The sequence below is a fragment of the Notamacropus eugenii genome, chromosome 2, assembly GCF_028372415.1.
Source record: "Notamacropus eugenii isolate mMacEug1 chromosome 2, mMacEug1.pri_v2, whole genome shotgun sequence".
NCBI lineage: Eukaryota > Metazoa > Chordata > Mammalia > Diprotodontia > Macropodidae > Notamacropus > Notamacropus eugenii.
Window position 1 is genome coordinate 506,248,463 of NC_092873.1, and position 18,684 is coordinate 506,267,146.

At 48.5% G+C, this 18,684-nt stretch overlaps 2 protein-coding genes, 1 long non-coding RNA gene and 3 other non-coding genes across 12 annotated transcripts in view; 5 read left to right on the top strand and 1 right to left on the bottom strand.

The window, feature by feature from the left end:
* Window positions 1-7,290, top strand: part of KIF2C (kinesin family member 2C) — a 35,440-nt gene extending 28,150 nt beyond the window's left edge. For all 7 annotated transcript variants that reach the window (XM_072649205.1, XM_072649206.1, XM_072649207.1 and 4 more), the window contains 2 exons: window positions 6,272-6,395; window positions 6,675-7,290. In XM_072649205.1, coding sequence (XP_072505306.1) covers window positions 6,272-6,395; window positions 6,675-6,757 — 207 coding nt within the window. In that variant the 3' untranslated portion in view covers window positions 6,758-7,290. The remainder of the gene's footprint in view (window positions 1-6,271; window positions 6,396-6,674) is intronic.
* A 2,181-nt stretch (window positions 7,291-9,471) lies between these two features.
* On the bottom strand, window positions 9,472-12,298 carry LOC140530038 (uncharacterized). Its single transcript, XR_011975777.1, has 2 exons — window positions 10,946-12,298; window positions 9,472-10,762 (listed from the first exon to the last, which is right to left on the bottom strand). It is a non-coding gene; the product is annotated as an uncharacterized lncRNA (long non-coding RNA).
* A 650-nt stretch (window positions 12,299-12,948) lies between these two features.
* Window positions 12,949-15,175, top strand: RPS8 (ribosomal protein S8). The gene is made up of 6 exons (XM_072649217.1): window positions 12,949-13,140; window positions 13,356-13,462; window positions 13,673-13,772; window positions 13,991-14,166; window positions 14,698-14,827; window positions 15,021-15,175. Exons 1-6 carry the CDS (start codon window positions 13,137-13,139, stop codon window positions 15,128-15,130), a joined length of 627 nt encoding a protein of 208 aa, XP_072505318.1. The 5' UTR covers window positions 12,949-13,136; the 3' UTR covers window positions 15,131-15,175.
* Window positions 13,796-13,875, top strand: LOC140530606 (small nucleolar RNA SNORD55/SNORD39). Its single transcript, XR_011976034.1, has one exon. It is a non-coding gene; the product is annotated as a small nucleolar RNA SNORD55/SNORD39 (small nucleolar RNA).
* Window positions 14,883-14,952, top strand: LOC140530611 (small nucleolar RNA SNORD38). Its single transcript, XR_011976039.1, has one exon. It is a non-coding gene; the product is annotated as a small nucleolar RNA SNORD38 (small nucleolar RNA).
* A 109-nt stretch (window positions 15,176-15,284) lies between the features above and the next one.
* LOC140530658 (small nucleolar RNA SNORA35) lies at window positions 15,285-15,415 on the top strand. Its single transcript, XR_011976086.1, has one exon. It is a non-coding gene; the product is annotated as a small nucleolar RNA SNORA35 (small nucleolar RNA).
* The last annotated feature ends 3,269 nt before the right edge of the window (window positions 15,416-18,684 follow it).

An 18,684-nucleotide genomic window follows, 5' to 3' on the forward strand; every position in this document is an offset into this window, starting at 1 on the left:
AATCCTTCCTCTGAGCATAGGGTTTATTTTACTTATATTATATTATATTATATTATTTCATTTCTCCCTGAGTTTATCCTCCCTAGTATTCCTTCCATTTCCCCTCCCTATTACCTCCTATTTCCCTATTGAATTAAATGTATTTTTACACCATTCTCTTTATGTATGTATTCGAACCTCTTTTGATCAGTTTAGATGAAAGTGAAGTTCAAGTGATACCCACTCCTCTATCCCTGCACCATTTGTTTAGACTATTACTTGAGTGCCCCTATTGTATGACATAGTAACTTCTGCTACCCTTCCTTTGCCAGTGTATTCTTTCCTCCCTGGGCAGTCAGGAAGGACCTGGGTATGTTTCTCTTGACTCCTGTGTTTGTATTTCAGAGTTGATACTTAGCTTTGGTCTTTTCATCAGGAATGCTTGGAAGTCTTCTATTTCATTCAAGATCTTTTTTTTCCCCTGTGGGATTATACTTAAGTTTTGCTGGGTAAGTATTTCTTGGTTGTAAACCTTTACCTTTTGCTTCCTGGAGTATTGTATTCTAAGCTCCCTGCTCCTTTTAGGTGAGAGTTGCTAAGTCCTACATGATCCTGACAATGGCTTCCCAATATTTGAACTCTTTCTAACTGCTCATGGTATTTTTTTTCTTTTTGACTTGGAAATTCTGAATTTGGAATATGAGGTTTCTGGGATTATTCACTTTAGGATTTCTTTCAGAAAGTAACTTTCTATTTCCACCTTGCCCTTTTGTTCTAATATGTCTAGGCAGCTTTTTTTCATGACTTCTTGAAATATGATGTCCAGGCTTCAATTTTGGTCATGGCTTTCAAGTAATACAATGATTATTAAATTCTGTCTCCTTGATCTGTTTTCCAGGTCAGGTTTGTTTTTTTTTTAATGAGATACCTTACATTTTCTTCTATTTTTTTTCAGTCTTTTGACTTTTAATACTTTGGTTTTTTCATAGAATCATTAGCTTCTCTTTGGTCTGTTCTTATTTTCTAGGAGTCTGTTACTTGATTATAGTCCTGAGCTTATTAGGACTTCTTTCTAGTCTTCCTAAAGTCTTGTTTCTTTTCAAATTCTTCCTATTTCCTTCATTTTACTAATAATATTTTAAAATGCAAATTCTTTCTTCATTTCTTCTAGGAATATTAATTGAGCTTGTGGCCAAGCTGCATTTTTCTTTGAGGCTTTTTTTTGTGGGTATTTTCTAACTCTCCACCTGGTTTATGTCTTGGGCATCCCTTGCCTTGTAATAGCTCTTTTTTTTGTTTACTCATTCTTTCAGCCTTACTTCTCTACTTGGAACTTTGTGTTGGGGCTTCTAATGGAACTGTTGTGGCCTTGCCTGGCCTTGGCTGTCTTATCTGGTGTTTTGGTACCACCTTGCTCTCCAGGTATCATGTGCTGTGTTGTTCAAGTGTCACAAAGGCAGCTCTGGCCAGGGAGCTCCAGCCTTTCATCAGACCCTGTGTATTCTGGTCAAGGACACAGTCTTGACTGCTGCCCTCCCTGGCTTTCTTTTCTTTTCTTTAAATTAAGTTTTATTTTAATTTTATTTTCAATTCCAAGTTCTCTCCCTTCCCTACCCATTCAGGAGGCAGGAAAAACAAAACCCATTACAAGTATGTGTAGTTATACAAAATAAATTCCTGCATTAACCACATTAAAAGCAAAAGAAAGAGGAAATATAACATACTTTAGTCGACCATCTGAGGTCCATCACTTCTCTTTTGGAGGTAGACAGCATATTTCCTGAGGCCTTTGCATTTGCAGTTATTCATCACACTGTTCAGAGTTCCCAAGTCTTTCAGAGCTGATTATCTTTAAAATATCGCTGTTATTATGTAAATTTTTCTCTTGGTTCTGCTCACTTCACTGCATCAGTTCATATGAGTCTTCCCAAGCTTTTCTGAAACCATCCCTCCATCATTTCTTATAGTACAGTAATATTCCGTCATCTTCCGATGCCATAACTTGTTCAACCATTCCCCAACTGATGAGCATCCCTTTACTTTCCAGTTCTTTGTCACCACAAAAATAGTTGCTTGCAAATATTTTCTCTCTTATGGACCTTAGTAACAGTACTACTTAGTAAGAAGCTATGCACAGTTTAATGAGCTTTTTGGGTATAGTTCTAAGTTACCTTCCAGAATGGTTGGACTAGTTCACATCTCCATCAACAGCACATTAGTGTACTTGTTCTCCTGAAAACACTCCAGAATTTTTCATTTCCTTTTTTTGTCATTTTAGTCAATCTCAGGGCTGTGAAGTGATACCTCAGAGTTGTTTTAATTTTCATTTCTTTAGTTATTAGTGATTTAAATCAGAGGTGTTAAGCTCATGTACCAGCAGAAAACTCAACAGAAGCACATTAAAATGTAATTGGGAAATATTTAATATCCACCTCCAAAATACATCACGACACAGATAACATGAATTTGTGGCTTTCCAAGTCACTGAGCTGCCCAGCTTCTATATGAGTTTGATACCTCCAATTAAGAGCTTTTATTTCAGGTGGCTTAGATTTCTTCCTCTGAAAAATGTCTTTGCATATTGTTTGACCATTTATCAATTGAAGAATGGCTCTTATTGTAAATTTTACTTAGTTCCCTGTATATCTTAGGGATGAGACCTTTGTTAGAGTTTTCCTATTTCCTATTTTTCTTCTAATTTTAGCTATATTAGTTTTGTTTGCAAAAACTTTCAATTTTGTGTATCAAAATTACCCATGCCTTCTGTGAACCTCTCTGTCTTTTGTTTGGTTCTGAACTCTTCCCTATCATTGGGTAGGAAACTTGCTAACAAGGAGAGTCTTTCTAAAATGGAACAGGCTTCAGAAGGTAGGACAATAAGATGACTTAAAGGGTTTCTATTAGCTCCAGAATAATGATCTGATAAAATCACGTGTTTAATGAAGTGGATCATCTAGCCTCCCCCCAAGAGTAAATAAGTAAATAAATAAAACGGAATAGATCCCCTCAAGGGCTGGCAGAGGCCGTGTGGGGTGTTGGGAGCCGCAGTGCCTGGCTCTTTGACTGGGGGAGTCACTTCCCCTCTGGGCCTCAGTTTCTCTGTCCAAATAGAAGGCTGAGCTTAAGACCTCTGAGATTTCTTCCATCTTTCAGATTCTGTGACTGCAGAGGGGAAAAATATAAAATGATCAGCTGAGGAGTTGACCAAGGAAAGTGGAGGCTTGCTAGGAAGGGATATGGGGAATTGTTGGAGTTGTTGTAGGCCACCTGGCAGACCCAGAGAGATTGGACATAGGAATGCCTGGGGTGAGAGCCAGGTCATCCGCAGGGTGGGGAGTTCACTGTCGATGGCCCTCCTTCTCTTGGGAAAAAATGAGAGAGAGGTCCATGGGGTAGGCCATGGATGGTAGGACATGGCCCATTCCTCTAGGAGAGTCCAGGGATCCTGAGGGAGAAGCAAGAAACCTTACCTTCTAAGGTGATGGCCTGAGGAAGCAGGGAGGGGAACTTGTGAGGAGAGGAAATTAGGAGTTCTACATCCTGGAGGTCAAACCTTTGTGGAGGAGACGTGACCCTTGTCCCGTGGGGTCCGAAGCTGTTCTAGGGAAGCTGTTTAAAAAGCTGGGCTTCAACCTGATGTCAGGAGTGGAGAGGGCTGCCTGGTGAGGTGGTGGACACGGCTTCCATGATGGACTGGGGAGGTTGTGGGAGGTGACTCTTGTTCTGACCCAGCTCAGGTCCTTTGTACCCTCCCAGAGACCCTCACTGCTTCTGAATCCTTGGCAGGACACATTAAGTTCTCTGTGCCCTGAATCATGCCAGGAACTGTCTGAGCCCATGATGGACCCTCCTCACAAGTATGGGCCTCCATCTCCTCTCCCCCGTGACACCAGGCCAGGCAGCTGCTCTTCTCTTTTTAAGTCTTCTTGACCAGATTTGGAAAATGCCAAGCAAGTTTCTTGTTCCCCTACAGCCATACCATTTTTTTAGGGGCATTCCTACTGGAGCCTTGAGCCTCTTAGCCTGAAGGTGCCTGCTTGGACATCCTAGGCAACCATTCTCCTCTGAAGCCTTCCTGACAATGAGCAGCAGAAATGAAGCCATCCTCTGCCCTCCCCCCCACTCCCCAGTCATCAGTTTCTCCTCCAGAGGCTTAGTCTGCACCTCTTTGGTGGTACAATCTGTCCCCTGCTGTATCACCAGGAAGGGCCAGCATGAGGCAGGGTTTTCCTCCATGAGACAGCAGCCCTCCACATCAGGGCCCCCACACCACAGGAATCCTTGTCTCCTGTCTTTCCCACAACCTACCCAGCAGCTTGGCCCTTCTCCTGCTCTGCCCCAGATGCTCAAGCTTTGTTGGCAGCATTTCCCTTCTCAGTTGCTGTGAGGGATGAGGGTCCAGTTGTGCTACAGTCCTCTCTTCCCTCCCCTTCTGACTTTGAGTTAGTCACATGGCACAGGTGCCATGGAAGGAGGAGAGTCAGGCCCTCTGAGGCCCAGCTATTCCCCCAGGCCCTACAATTGTTTTTTGATTTTTTTTTTAATTTAATTTATTTTTTTTCAACAATCACTTCCATAGGTTTTAAATTTTCTCCCCCTCCCTGAGACAGCATGCAATCTTATGGGTTCTACACATATGTCCTTATTAAACTCATTTTCACATTAGTCATGTAGCATAGAAGAATTAAAACAAATGACAGAAACCATGAGAAAAAACAAAACATAACAAGAGAAAATAGGCTGCTTTGTTCTGCATTCCAATTCCATAGTTCTTTCTCTGGATATGGATGGCATTTTGCCTCAAGAATCCTTTGGGAATGTTTTAGGTCCTTGCATTGCTGTGAAGGGCTAAGTCTACCAGAAACAGTCCTCACACACTGTGGCTGTTACTGTGTATAATGTTCTCCTGGTTCTGCTCCTTTCACTCAGCATCACTCCATACAAGTCTTTCCAGGTTTTTCTGAAGTCTGACTGTTCATCATTTCTCATAGCACAGTAGTATTCCATTACATTCATATACCACTACTTGTTCAGCCATTCCCCAACTGATGGGCATCCCCTCGATTTCCAGTTCTTGGCCACCACAAAAAGAGCTGCTACAAATATTTTTGTACATATGGGACCCTTTCCCATTTTTATGAACTCTTGAGGATACAGCCCTAGAAGTGATATTGCTGGGTCAAAGGATTATGCACATTTTTATAACCTTTTGGGCATAGTTTCAAATTGCTCTCCAGAATGGCTGGATCAGCTCACAGCTCCACCAACAATAAATTAGTGTTCCAACTCTCCTACATCTCCAACATTTATCATCTTCCTGTTATGTTAGCCAATCTGAATAGGTGTGATATGGTACCTCGGAGTTGTTTTGATTTTCATCTCTCTAATCAATAGTGATTTAGAGCATTTTTTCATATAACTATAGATAGCTTTAATTTCTTCCTCTGAAAACTGCCTATTCATATCCTTTGACCATTTATCAATTGGGGAACGACTTGTATTCTTGTAAGTTTGACTCAGTTCTCTATATATCTTAGAAATGAAGGCCCCACAGTTTCTGCAGGTAGCTCTGCTTCAGCTGAGTGACAGAGAGGGTGACAGAGGCAAGGATGAACACTGTAAGGAGTAGGATCCCCACTTTATAGAGGAGAAAACTGAGGCTGGGCAGAGTGAAGGGATTAGCCCATGTTGGGGATGGCATCTAAGCTGACCCTTCTGCACAGCAGTGATGAGGATTTGTCTTCATTTTTCTGGCTCAGTCCCCACCACCCCAAACAAAGCTGGTTTCCCAGGCTCAGAAGAATAATATCTGTTCTCTCCAGGGAGCCTCTCTGTGGTACCTTGGCCCTGGTACAGTGTAGACCCTGGTCACTACTATGAGTAGAATATATGAGATCAGTCTGCTTCTTTCTAACTTGTTTCTAGTGGCCATAAGATACATAGAGGCACACACATGACCCAGGCCATGATGGCATCACTCAGGAAAGTTGGGTGGGATGGCAGAGACCTCCTTGTCTCTGGGCAAGACTACTCATCTGAGAGAGGAATGAGACAGAACTTTGCTGCCCTCCCTGTCCTGTGCCCAGGCTCTTGACCTGACTGGCCACCTAATGCTGCCAGGATGGTGGCGGGGACAGGCTGAGACTGGTTCAGCAGGGTGGGCTGCTGCTGAATTCCTGAATGCTCCTACCAGACACACTGGCTCCCACCCTTCCCAGGCAAGACTGCCCTGGTCTCGGGGCAGAGAATGGAGTGAAGTACATTGCAGTTCTTTCTTCCTGTGTCCCTGCAGAAGTTGTCTAACTGGGTGGAGCTGCTGGAGACCACAGAGCAGCCAGACTATGACCTGGAGACCTTTGTGAACAAAGCTCAGCATGCTACCTCAGAGAGCATCAAGAACTTCTACAGCCTCCAAGGTACTACCCGCCACACACACTCCCCGTGCTCCCTCCCATCACCACCCTCAGGCTCCTGGTTCTGTCCTCCAGCTATATCTCGTTCCTCAGCCCCCTTGGCCAGAACTGGGAGGGTCCCAGGCAGTCCTGGGGAAGTATGCCTTGGTGGGACATGCTGGCTTTTGTGCCTTACGTGCTGCTCCTCCTGGCTCCTGATCCTTGGATCCTCAGTGCCTCCTACAACCCTGAGGAGGGGCTGGCCAGACTGGGCCAGGCTCATCTGAGGTCTCTCTTTTTCAGATGTCCTGCGTGCCCTGCGCCTGGCCATGCAGATGGAAGAGCAGGCCAGTCTGCAGATGAGCAGCCACAAACGACCTCAGTAACATGCTAATAAAATATGTTTGATGGTTAAGCGCTTTCCTTCGGGAGTATCTGGATGCCCTCCTTGTTTGGGGGTCTAGGTCCACTGCTGGGTCTGGGCCTGGGCAGCCTCCAAGGCCCACTGCCCACCCTCTGCCCTGAATGGGCGGTCCCCGGGCTGCCAGCCAGTGTTCTTTTTTCCATGTCTGTTGTATGGGGTTTTCTATTATACAGTCTTAGTGAGCATTTGTGTGTGTGACTGATGGAGGATTGACCCAGAGCCTTCCCAGAGCTGGGAGATGAGGAAGGACCAGCCTTCCCTTCCGTTCCAGGGCTCTGGCCTGCCTTCCAGAGCAGATCAAGCTGGGCCTTGCCATCAGCTGCCTGATGTCTGCTTGGTTTGGGGGGAGGGGGGAACTTTTTTTAAAAAAAGATTCTGAAACCCTTTCTCCTCAGTCCCTCTGACAACCCTCTTGGGTTTCACTGGGGTGAAGGGGACTGTTGTCTGTTGTCTGTATTTAAATATTGTGTCTCCCAATAAAGGAAGAGAATGGAATCCTTTGCCTCTGTGCTTTGTGGAGATGGTGGGGGGGAGGTCACATTGGGAGTTCCCTGTTCTAGAGAAGGGCCCTCAGGGAATGGGGAGTGCGATATAGCAACTCTTAGGACAGTGAAGGGGCAGAATATTCAGCAGGGTCCATGTTCCAGCATGAAGCTTATTGTGTTGGGCCAACTTCTGAATTTTCCTGAGCTGTCTAGGTCACCAGTGAGGTGTTCAGGAGGACTTGCCCCTCTGGTGGGAGGGCTGCTCATCCCCCTTCAGTGTCCACCATCACTCAGCTCTCTCCTGTGGCTCCAAGCCATAGCATGACCATTGGCCACAGCCTGGTAAATAAAGTCTCAGCAGAAGGACTAAACCAGGTTGAGAGTAACTTATTAGTGAGTGAGGGAGGGGATGTCTACCCCAAGCATGTGAAGACTTTGCCCTGGTGCAGTGGGCAGATGAGAACATTTTGTTCCAACGGCCATGAAGGCAGCTGAAAACAGGCGCTGTGGAGCGCTTGGAGCTTGGCCAGACATCAAAGATGCCAAGGTTACCCACTGCATCTTTGGCCATCGCCAGTCATCCTGATTTTTGTCTTGCCACTGGATTTCCATGACTTTGGAAGGTAGAGTGAGGCTGATGGCTTTGCACAATTCTGCCTCAAATCCAATTCACACACAAGTCAAGACATCATCCCCTGATGTCATTGTTCCCCTTGAAAATGAGAAATGGAGAGGATTCTGGGAAGATGGTGGAGTAGGTCAGAAAATTCCAAGCTCTAGAGATTTTTCCCCCACAAAAGAGTTAAAATAGCATCTTAGGGTGAAGAAAATGTGGGTGGAGATAAGAATAGGGGCACCACCAGGGTCTTCCTGGGACAGTTTGAGATGATGAGATGAAAAATCCCAGTATGAAGTTTGGTCCTGGTGAAGAGTATGCACCTCCAGGTTAGGGTCTGTTTTAACAAGCAGCAGGCAGACCTGGGGGTTAATTGGTTTGAGAGGCTGCCTCAGCCCCAGCCACAGGAACTTTTACCGTTGGATAGAAAGGGGATTTGAGTATTTGAGCTGGGGAAGATTGAGAGAATCTCTGCTGATAAGGAACACCAGACCCAGCAGTGCTGTGAGGAGCAGTGGGGAGAGAAGAATTCAGCACATGCCCAGTGAGTGCAGAAGCAGTGGGGCAGAAAGCCTCTGGCTGTGGGCATTTACAGGAGGTTGGAGATTTGGCTTTGGTTCCAGGAGAGGAGAACTGAAAATGTGGGACAAGAGGCACCATCTCCCACACCCCAGTGCTAGGGGTGATTACAAAAATCAAGCTATCACCACAAAAAAATGCACAAGCAATGGAAAAAGAATGCAACCATAGAAAACTATTAGGGGAATAGAGAAGACGGGGGCTATCTTCAGAGGAGGATACTGAAGTAAAGGAATCCCCAAGGGGAAATGTCATGATCACTTGCCCAAAAAGAATTCTTAGAAGATCTTTAAAAAGAGTTTAAAAACCAAATGACAGAAATGGAGGAAAAACTAAAGAAAAAATAAGAACAATCCAAGAAAAACAAGAAGGTAATGAAAGGAAAGTCAACCAATCAGAAAAGGAAATCCAGAATCTTAAGGAAGAAAAAGACACTTTGAAAATTTGAATTGGGCAAAGTGAAGCTAGTGAAATTGTAAGAGATCAAGAAATAATTAACCAAAATGTGAATAATGGAAAAATAGAAGAGAAAGTGAAACATCTGATAAGAAAAACAACAGATTTGGAGAAGAGATCAAGAAGAGAAGACAAAAATTATCAGACTGAAAGTTATAATCAAAAAAAGAATCTTGATAGAATAATACAAGAAATAACTAAAGAAAAATATCCTGAAGCATTAGAACAAGGAGGGAAAGTAGAAATAGGAAAAGTCTATCTATCACTACTTAAAAGAGATCCTACAAAGAAAATTCATAGGAATATTATAGCCAAATTCTGAAACCCCCAGCTCAAGGATAAAATGTTAAAAGCATCAAGATGAAAACAATTTAAATATGGTAATGCCACAATTAGACTCACACAGGGCTTAGCAGCAGAGACATTAAAGAATCGTAGTTCTTGGAACGTAATATATTGAAAAGCAAAAGAACTGGGGCTCCCACCGAAAATACCCTGCAAGGTTAAGTATTATCCTGAATGAAAAAAAAATGGACAAAATTTTAATAAACTCTCAGACTTTCAAGACTTTATTTTTTAAAATCCTGAACTTAATAGAAGATTTGACATACAAGAACCAAGAGAAATATCAGGTACATACCCAAGACTGATTATAAGGGACTTCTAAGGACAGACTGTTTACTTTTTACTTTTCATGCATATAAAATACAAAATGTATGTCTAAGATTCTTATCAATAAGTAAGATTGTGGAAAACCTGAGTAGGATATAAATTTAAAAAATAAAGCCATTTAGAAATAGCTTAAAAAGAGTAATTATTTGATACAAATGAGGTGCAAGAGGAAGAATTCATACAGAGGAATTAGATGGGGGAGGCAGGCTGGTAGTTCTGGTCATCTGCTTTCATCAGGAATGGGTTCAAGAGGGTACAATACATACAATACATGAGTATAAAAGTCTTCTAAATTCAGAAGAAATAAAACGGTAGGGGTGTAGGGAGGGGGGAGAGGACAAGGAAGGGATCTTTAGAGGAGAGGGGGAGGAAATAGGTAAAAGGGGGGTATAAAAGGGTATTTAGATTTATGGGAAGGGGAGGATAGGGGAGGGATCCTTGGAGGGGGGGTAGGCAAATAATAGGGCAAGGTAGTGGGTAAGAAGTAAAATAGAGGAGACAGGAGGGATAGGGAATGAGATATGCACAAATATAAACTAAAATCTGGAGTAGAATATGTTTGGCAAAGTATACGTCTATAAGTGTATGTATAAGTGTATATGTGTGTGTGTGTGTATAGAAATAAAGATACAGAGAAAGGGAGTAACATTTAAACTTTATTGTGGCCTGGGGGGAGGGGGGAAAGAACCAAGTAAAAAAGTGCACAGCAGAGAACAGAACTCACAAGGAAGCAAAGATGGGCAATTTTCAACACAACAAGTATTATCGATCAGTCTTTCTTGAAATGAAAATTCATTGTTACATAATTTAATCCTCTCCTGTTCTGCTTGTTGTTTGTCTTTTATTCTCGAAGAGGACCATGACATCAAGATGATGACATGACTTGCAGCTGACTTTGATTTGAGTGAGTGAGAGCTGTGGAGGTCACCAGCCTCACCTCCTCCTGAGCCATCTGGGTCCAGTGGCCTGATATTCATCAGAATGGCTGGAGATGGCCCAGGATGCACTGGGAGACCCTGGCCCTTTCAGGCTTAGGTCTTATCACAATCTTGCTTTGAGTGAGATACACCCATTCGATGCATAGGCTTCTTTAAGTTACTCAAGGGATGGCCTCTTTAATTAAAAAAATCAAACTGGGCAGGGAAGACCCTCAGGGTTCCTGGGTAAAAGAGAAACAGTTACTATTTAGTTACGTTCTGCTGTGCACATGATGACCTGCTTATTTTCTTTTTAACTTTGTATTTAAGCCTATATTTTTGGTTCTTTATTCTGTATTCGTGTTCTGGCGTATTAGTCTAAAATAAAATTTAAAAAAGACAAAATGAAGAATGACGGCCACCACCTAAAAGGAAAGAAGGATGGATTGATTCCTGCCAGTCCAGCCTCCTGCTTCCCTTGGGCCTCTGTCGTGTCCTGAAGACAATCAGGATTCTTTGGGGACCCTGAGCAGAGGAAAGACACAGGCTGCTATCTGATGTTTCTGGCACTGGAATGGGGTGGGGAGGGGAGGTGGGAGGGTCCTGAGGAATAATGTAACCCCCAATGAGCTAATGTTGGAGTCCACCCTACAAAAACACATCACTGGGATGGTGCTTTGAGGATGGAGGGGGAGAGTTGGTGGCCTGGCCTGGGGACCCTTGTTCAGGCAGTGGAAGTTGGAAGAAAGGAAGCATGCTCCAGAAATCACGGTCTCTGACAAAGACAGGAGGCCTCCCTCCTGGCTTGGTGGCATTCATTGGGCACCTCTGGTCGTTCTATCTCAGGCTAAAGAACAGCCACCTACACAGGGAGCAGACCAGACGGGTCTAAGCCTAAGGAAAGTCATTCTGATCAGTTTATGAAGGCTGAATTGAAAGGTGAAAGGGGATGAGGGCAGGTGGGGGAGACAGAGGAAGCAGTGATCCAGTCAGACCTGTCCCAAAGTGCTACTGACTGTCCCAGGAAGTGGCCTGAAAATCTTCAGACAACAGGCTGGGGACTGGGAGCCGGGAGGGGAGGCTGTCCAAGAATTCTCTCCACCTTTAGGAGAGGCAAGCATCCCAGAAGGTCTGATGACTGGGGATATAAGGACCTCCTCAGCATGCTAAGCCAAAGCAACTCCTGGGGTACAGGTGGGTTTTTGTAAGTAGTAAGGGCACATCCATAGCATTCTGCAGCAAGGGGGGATAGAAAAGTAAAGCATTTCCTAGGGGAAGGAGATGGAGAGAAGGGGGGAGGGGTGTGGCTGATCCTTCCTCCCCACATCAGTCACTGGGACACGGGACTAGGAGAGACACCAAAACCGAAGTTTCCACAGTAAGGGACCGTTCATGGATGGGGTTATTAAGAATAAGTTGGATAATAAGAAGGCCGGTGGGCTGGACCGTCCGAGGCAGGCAGTGACCTTCAGAAAATTACAAAGTTTTGACAAAGGAACCATATCTGGGCCAGCTGGAGCTAGCCAAGCAGAGTGCCCCCCGTCACCTGGAGAGGGCTCTGCTCAATGAGCCTCAGGCACACACGCAGCACCCCGCACAGCACCCCGCACCGGCTGCTCAGGGTCCTATGGTAGAGCGCACCGAGGGTGGCTATGTAGGGCACCGGACCCGCGGGATCCGCCTTCACTAGGGGTGCACGGCGTCCAACACCCCCTCCTCCTGGGGCCGAGGGTTCAGCTCCTCGGAACTCTGCCTAGAGCACGTTAGGGCCACGTGTTTGTGACGGGCGGGGGGGGGGGGGGGGGGGGGGGCCGGCGGCGCCCGCTCCTCCCGGCGGGGCCCGCTCCTCCCGGCGGCGCCCGCTCCTCCCGGCGGGGCCCGCTCCTCCCCGCGGGGCCCGCTCCTCCCGGCGGGGCCCGCTCCTCCCGGCGGCGCCCGCTCCTCCCCGCGGGGCCCGCTCCTCCCGGCGGCGCCCGCTCCTCCCGGCGGGGCCCGCTCCTCCCGGCGGCGCCCGCTCCTCCCCGCGGGGCCCGCTCCTCCCGGCGGGGCCCGCTCCTCCCGGGCTCCGGCTGGCTCCGGGGCAGGGCAGCAAGCTGAGGGCGTCTGCGCTGGGCTGGCCCTCCTCTGCGCACACCTAGCCAGCTCTGCCCCCTTCCCCCCACCCCCACCGTTCAGAGCAGGAGCCTGGCGGGGCTATGGGGGTCGCCTCGGGTCTAGGGGGCAGCGGACACTCTCAAGTCAATGAGCGTTTAGTAGGCGCCCACTATGTGCCAGGCACTGTGCCCTGGGGGTTCGACCCTGAGCAACTCGCTTCCCTCCGGCCTCAGTTTCCTCATCTGTAAAAGGGGTTGGATAACAGCATCACTGCAGTCCTGTACAAAACGAGGGCGGGGCGAAGAGACCCGAACGCTCCCGATTGGTCCACGGCTGTCGCTAAGGCACCACCTCCGGACCACGTGACCACGCCTCTCGCTCCGGGTTTGGCTAGACTCGGGCGCGCCCATGACGTCACGGCACGGCGCCCGGAAGTGACGCGTGAGGTCCCTCAGCCCCCCTCCCCCCTTTACAAGCCAGCCCGTGAGCCTCTGCGCTTTCTCTTTGCTGCTCGCGCCGACCATGGGTGAGGAAGCTGGCTCTGTCGGCCGCCATCCGCCGCCATCCGTCGCCATCCTTGGGCCGGGGGTGCTGGGCCCGGGCCGGGGGTCGTGGGATGCGGGGGAGGAGGAGGAAGGGCCAGGCTGGGGAGGGAAGCGGGGACGCGGGGAGCTGGGAGCCGGGAGCCGGGGCTCGGCCGGGCCTGAGCCTGACCCGAGCTGCCTCCGCGTCTGCCCGCAGGGATCTCCAGGGACAACTGGCACAAGCGCCGCAAGACCGGGGGGAAGCGCAAGCCCTACCACAAGAAGCGCAAGTATGAGCTGGGCCGGCCGCCCGCCAACACCAAGGTGAGTCCCCTCCCCACCCCGAGCCCCCCCTCCCCCCAGCCACGTGAGTGATGACCGCTGGAGCCTTAGGGGCCCGAGCCGGGCCGTGCTGGTCCGGGGGCCGCCGATGCTGGGGCTGCTCGTCATAGTTACACTGACACGTGGCCGGGCCCATCCCGGGACCCCCTTCCCGGCCCCCCATGCCCTGACCCGACCGTCTCCCCCGCGCAGATCGGCCCCCGCCGCATCCACACCGTGCGAGTCCGAGGAGGCAACAAGAAGTACCGGGCGCTGAGGCTGGACGTGGGCAACTTCTCCTGGGGCTCCGAGTGTGAGTGGGGCTGGGGGCTGGGGGGCGCCGTGATGACACCTCGGTTACTGCTGCAGACTCCGACCGCCGCGGTGGGGATGCAAACCTTGGAGAGCTGAGCGCCCGGGGCTCCGCCTTGGGAGGCCTGGGCAGGGCTGCCCACTGCGCAGCTGCGGGGGGCGGGGAGGGAGGAGGGAGAAGCGGATCCCCCTTTGGCCAAGTGCCTTCTTCTCACGTAGGCTGCACCCGCAAAACGAGGATCATTGACGTGGTCTACAACGCATCCAACAACGAGCTGGTGCGGACCAAGACGCTAGTCAAGAACTGCATTGTGCTCATCGATAGCACCCCGTACCGCCAGTGGTATGAGTCCCACTATGCGCTGCCCTTGGGCCGGAAGAAGGGAGCAAAACTGGTACGAGGTCCTTGGGAGGAGGGGCACAGACGGGTGGGGGAAGGGAGCAGACCGACCTTCCAATGAGGAGAGCCTCATCCAGTTCTGCTGCTGATGTATCAGATGACAGCTCTGTGTGCTGAGGAAGGTCTGGGGGCGCAGTGGGGCACAGTGACCACTTAGGGCTGCAGTCACAGGGTAGGAACCAGGCCACCCTGGACCTTAGAACCACTAGCGTGTGATGAGAAGGAGGTGGCATCCTGAATGCTTCAAGGTGAGACCACCTTGGCTTATGTGCTGGTCCACCCCTTCAGTAGTGGGCAGCTTTGTAGCTGGACTCTGACCAGGAGAGAACCAAGATGTTCTACATGGACTGAAAGGAACCCTGGCTAAGCATGTGCATCATGGTGCACAGCCTTGAGTGGGCATGCTGGGATATGAAGTACCTTTTTTGGAAGGTCCCTCACAGCTTGGGCATCTCTGGTTTTAGGATCCCCAGCAGTGGGAGGGACAGCCTCCAGGCTAATCAGTCCATCTGCTCGTTTGCTCCAGACTCCTGAGGAGGAAGAAATCTTAAATAAAAAGCGGTCAAAGAAGATCCAGAAGAAATATGAGGAACGGAAGAAGAATGCCAAGATCAGCTCCCTTCTGGAGGAACAGTTTCAGCAGGGCAAGCTCCTTGGTGAGAATGGGAATGGGAAGGGGTGGGGGTGAGGGGCACAGCAAGGACCCCGGCCTCCTGATGATGAGAACCCTGTCCAGTTCTGCTACTGATCTTGCATGACGACAGTGGTGTATCTGAAGAGACTTGTGTCCCTGGGGCGGGGGGTTATGGGAACACAGTGACCTGACAGCCTGACCTCTTGCTTCCACAGCCTGTATTGCATCCAGGCCAGGCCAGTGTGGCCGAGCAGACGGCTATGTGCTCGAAGGCAAAGAACTTGAGTTCTACTTGAGAAAGATCAAAGCCCGAAAGGGCAAATGAACCCTGACTTGGACATTGTCTAATGGAATAAATCCCCAAATGTTTGCCCTTTGTCCTGTGCTCATTGCTGGGAGGGGGGTGTGGGGAGGGACTAGAGACTCAGACCAGCATCACCTACATGCAGCCACAACCTGCTGCGCAAGTCCTGCGGGCTCAGCATTGTTAAGTGACCCCCTGGCCCTGCTGTGGCCAGCTGGGCCTCATCACAGTGCAAGAGAAATTCCCCTCCCTGCAGAAGGGCCAGGCCTGCTTGTGGTCTGCCCCTTTTGGACTGGGGATACAACTGGACATTGAGGTAAAGTGCTTGGAGTGGGGGGGGGGGGGGTACTTAAGGAGAAGGAGAGGTCATAGCTGTTTCTTTACCTCCCTGAGCAGTCAGCAGTGCACAGGTGACTGGTCACACCCCTGTATCCTACTGAGGGCATGGAGCTGCTTAGGCAGGTAGCCAGTCAGCCTCCTTTCCTTCATACTTATCCACCCAAGGTAAGTTGGGAAGGTGAGATAACAGCATACTTTTGGCGTAGTGCTGAGCACATAGTAGGCATTTTACTAAAACCTCTGGGGTGCAAGACAGTTGTCTATTGGAGTTTACTTGGCAGGTGTTCTCTAGGGGGGAGCCTCACCATGGAGAGGCCTTTCAGCTCCCATGACTAAGATGCTTGTGAGTTCCAGCCTTCTGCTTAAAGTACCTTTCTCCAGCTGCCTCTCAGGGCATGGTGTTGGTATGTAGTCCCACACACACACAGCTGCCTCCTCATCCACTTTTGAATGTCCTCTGCTCACCCAGGCCTAAAGACTTCAGTTGACTCTTAATCAGACTGCTCTAAACCACCACCTGACTGCTATCTTCTCTGATCTTCTGAACAACCATCCTGTGTCCTGTAGATAGATCTCTTGGACCTGACGTTCAAAATTGAACTCAAATATCTTTGTCTGCTACAGACCCTCACCTCTTACCAACTTCCTCCCTGTAAGGACTGACCATTCTCCCAGTCACCTGTTAGCAAGCTAGTTATCACCTTCCCCATACCACCTCCCCCCACTTTCACCTGATCCTGCCACCATTTTGGTGCAGGCCCTTATCTTACCTTGCTAGGTTCTCCTAGTTCAGCCTTTTCCTTCTACCTCTTTGCACCTCTGCCTCACATGATGAGTTGGCCTTCCTCCTCACCAAACCACTCTGCACTTGTTCAAGTGAGCCTGTGCCATCCCACCCTCAACATACTGCCCTTTGTTGTCTGCACTCACTTATCTTCATTCTCCATCTGCTACTTAGAAGCCTGCTCAGGTCTTCCCCTACCCTCGAACCCTCACTTCATCCCTCCATTTCTACTCACTGTTCTGAAGCTCTTCCCATTTGTGACTAAACTTGAAGCCATATACAATAGATGCCACCACTTTGTCCACACTTCACACTGCTACAATCTACCTTCTGACCATGTCTACCAAGATTGCCCTCTCCGAAAGTCCCTGATGGTCTCCTAAGGACTTGCAATCCTCATTCTTCCTTGACCTCTGCAGCCTTAGATGCTGCCCATCACCATCTCCTTAGGATTTTGGGACCCCTTACCTAATGGATTACTCCTCAGTCTCCTTGGCTGGGTTCTCCTCCAGGTCACACCTTACTGTAGGTCTCCCACAGGCTCTCCCTCTTCTATACCAATTCACCAAGTAGCTTCCATGATTCTCATTCTACCTTAACTGACATTCAGCCTCACATCTCCAATTGCCTTTTGAATATCTCAGATTGGATGTTCAGTAGACAACGTATTCAAAACCAAAATCATCTTTTCTCCCTAAATCCTTCCAAACTTACCTCTTACTGCCAAGGATGATAAGGGGAATGTACCAGGCTGCTCTAAGCCCCTCCCCCCCCTTTTTTTCTTTTCTCTTTAACAAACAGCTCATTTGGTTCTTAAGCCTCCTGGGAGTTAGAAGCTATTATCCCCATTTTGCAGTTGAAACCAAGATAGATGGGGGTGAGTGATTTGCCCACGATCACACAACACAACCCCTTAAGTGTCTGACCCCAGACCCACTATCCACTGCCAGTCATCCTCAACTCCTCTATCTGCCCCCAAACCCCCTCTCACCCTGTATGTTCAGTCTGCCTATGAATTCTATCTTTGTAGGCCCCATCTCTTCATGCCTGGACCATAACACTCCCCTGCTGTGGCTTCCTACCACATCACACACACATCCATTCAATAAACAAACCCCAGTGACTCCCTATCACCTCCAGAATCAAACACAAAATTCACTGGTATTCAAAGCTAGTGTTAGACTCCCCAACACATACTCCTTCATCCGGTAACACTGGCTTCCTTCCTCTTCTGCTTACAAGACTTAGTCTCTCAACTCTTCTATTGACTTCCCTTAGTCCAGGGGTGGGGAACCTGTGACTCTATAGGGCCTCAAGTGGGGCCCTTTGAATTCAAACTTCCCAGAACAAAACCCTGTAAAACTTGAACTCAGTCAAAAGGCTGCAGCCAAGGACCTAGAAGGCCAAACCTGGCCTCAAGGCCCAGGTTCTCCACCCTGCCTTAGTCATTACTAAAATCCCACCTACCGGAAACCTTTCTCAATCCCTCAATTCCAGTGCCTTCCCTCTATTTCTCCCTATTTATCCTGTTTCCCTCCCGAGACTACAATTCTGATTCATCTCTACAAGACCATCATAGCAACTTGTTACCTCTGGAAGCTCATTTGTTCTGGACTATTCACACTGGAAGTACCTACCTTCCCTCTGGGCTCACTTCCTGGTTAGCTCCTTCCAGAACTTCCAATTTAAGGAAGAGATCCCGGACGGCTTCTCTCTCCAGACTGCATGACTATCACCAGAGTTTTGTCTTCCATAGCCCCAAGCCAGATACTTTCTTCCCTCCTGTTTTTGTGTTTTCTGCCATCCCCCAACACACACACACCCCTCCAAATGTAAGCTTGTTGAAGACCGGGATTGTCAAGTTTTTATTCCTAGCGCTTTGCACCATTCCTGCCCCGGGGAGCGTTTAAAATGTTTTTTGACGGACCGTTGGGGATAACACGTACTCCCAAGATCCAAAAAAGATGATGGAAAAGCCCCTATTGGTATGTGAACGATTGGGAACTTTGGTAGAACTTAGAAACACACGGAGGTCTCCTGATCCCACCCTCCCTCTCAAAAATATTCATTTGCCCTGTATTTACTATGGGCTTCTCAGGGCCAGGTGATTTAAAGAGGAGAGGGGGGGGTTTCCTCTTTTTGTCTTTGTATCTCCAGTGCCTAGCACGTGTCGGTCGCCCAATAAACGCTTATCAGAACCTCAGATCTATTTATCCAGCCTGTCTCTCCCACCGGCACCTCAAGGTCAACATACACTAAATGCGTTTCCCAATTCCCAGAGGACCCCTATCCTTGAGGGTCCCATTTTCAGGGTCATCTTTGGCCCTTCCGTTACCATTGCCTCCGGACTTGGTCCCCCGGCAGACTCAGGGTTAGGACCCTTCCCAAATACTGAACCAACGTGAACATGGGGTCCAGCGCTGGATTTGGGGCCAGAGCAAATCCATTTCTG

Coding starts and splice junctions, on each gene's coding strand:
- RPS8 (XM_072649217.1), top strand. Junction 13,773..13,990: donor CTTCTCCTGGGGCTCCGAGT/GTGAGTGGGGCT, acceptor CTTCTCACGTAG/GCTGCACCCGCAAAACGAGG. Junction 14,828..15,020: donor TCAGCAGGGCAAGCTCCTTG/GTGAGAATGGGA, acceptor TTGCTTCCACAG/CCTGTATTGCATCCAGGCCA.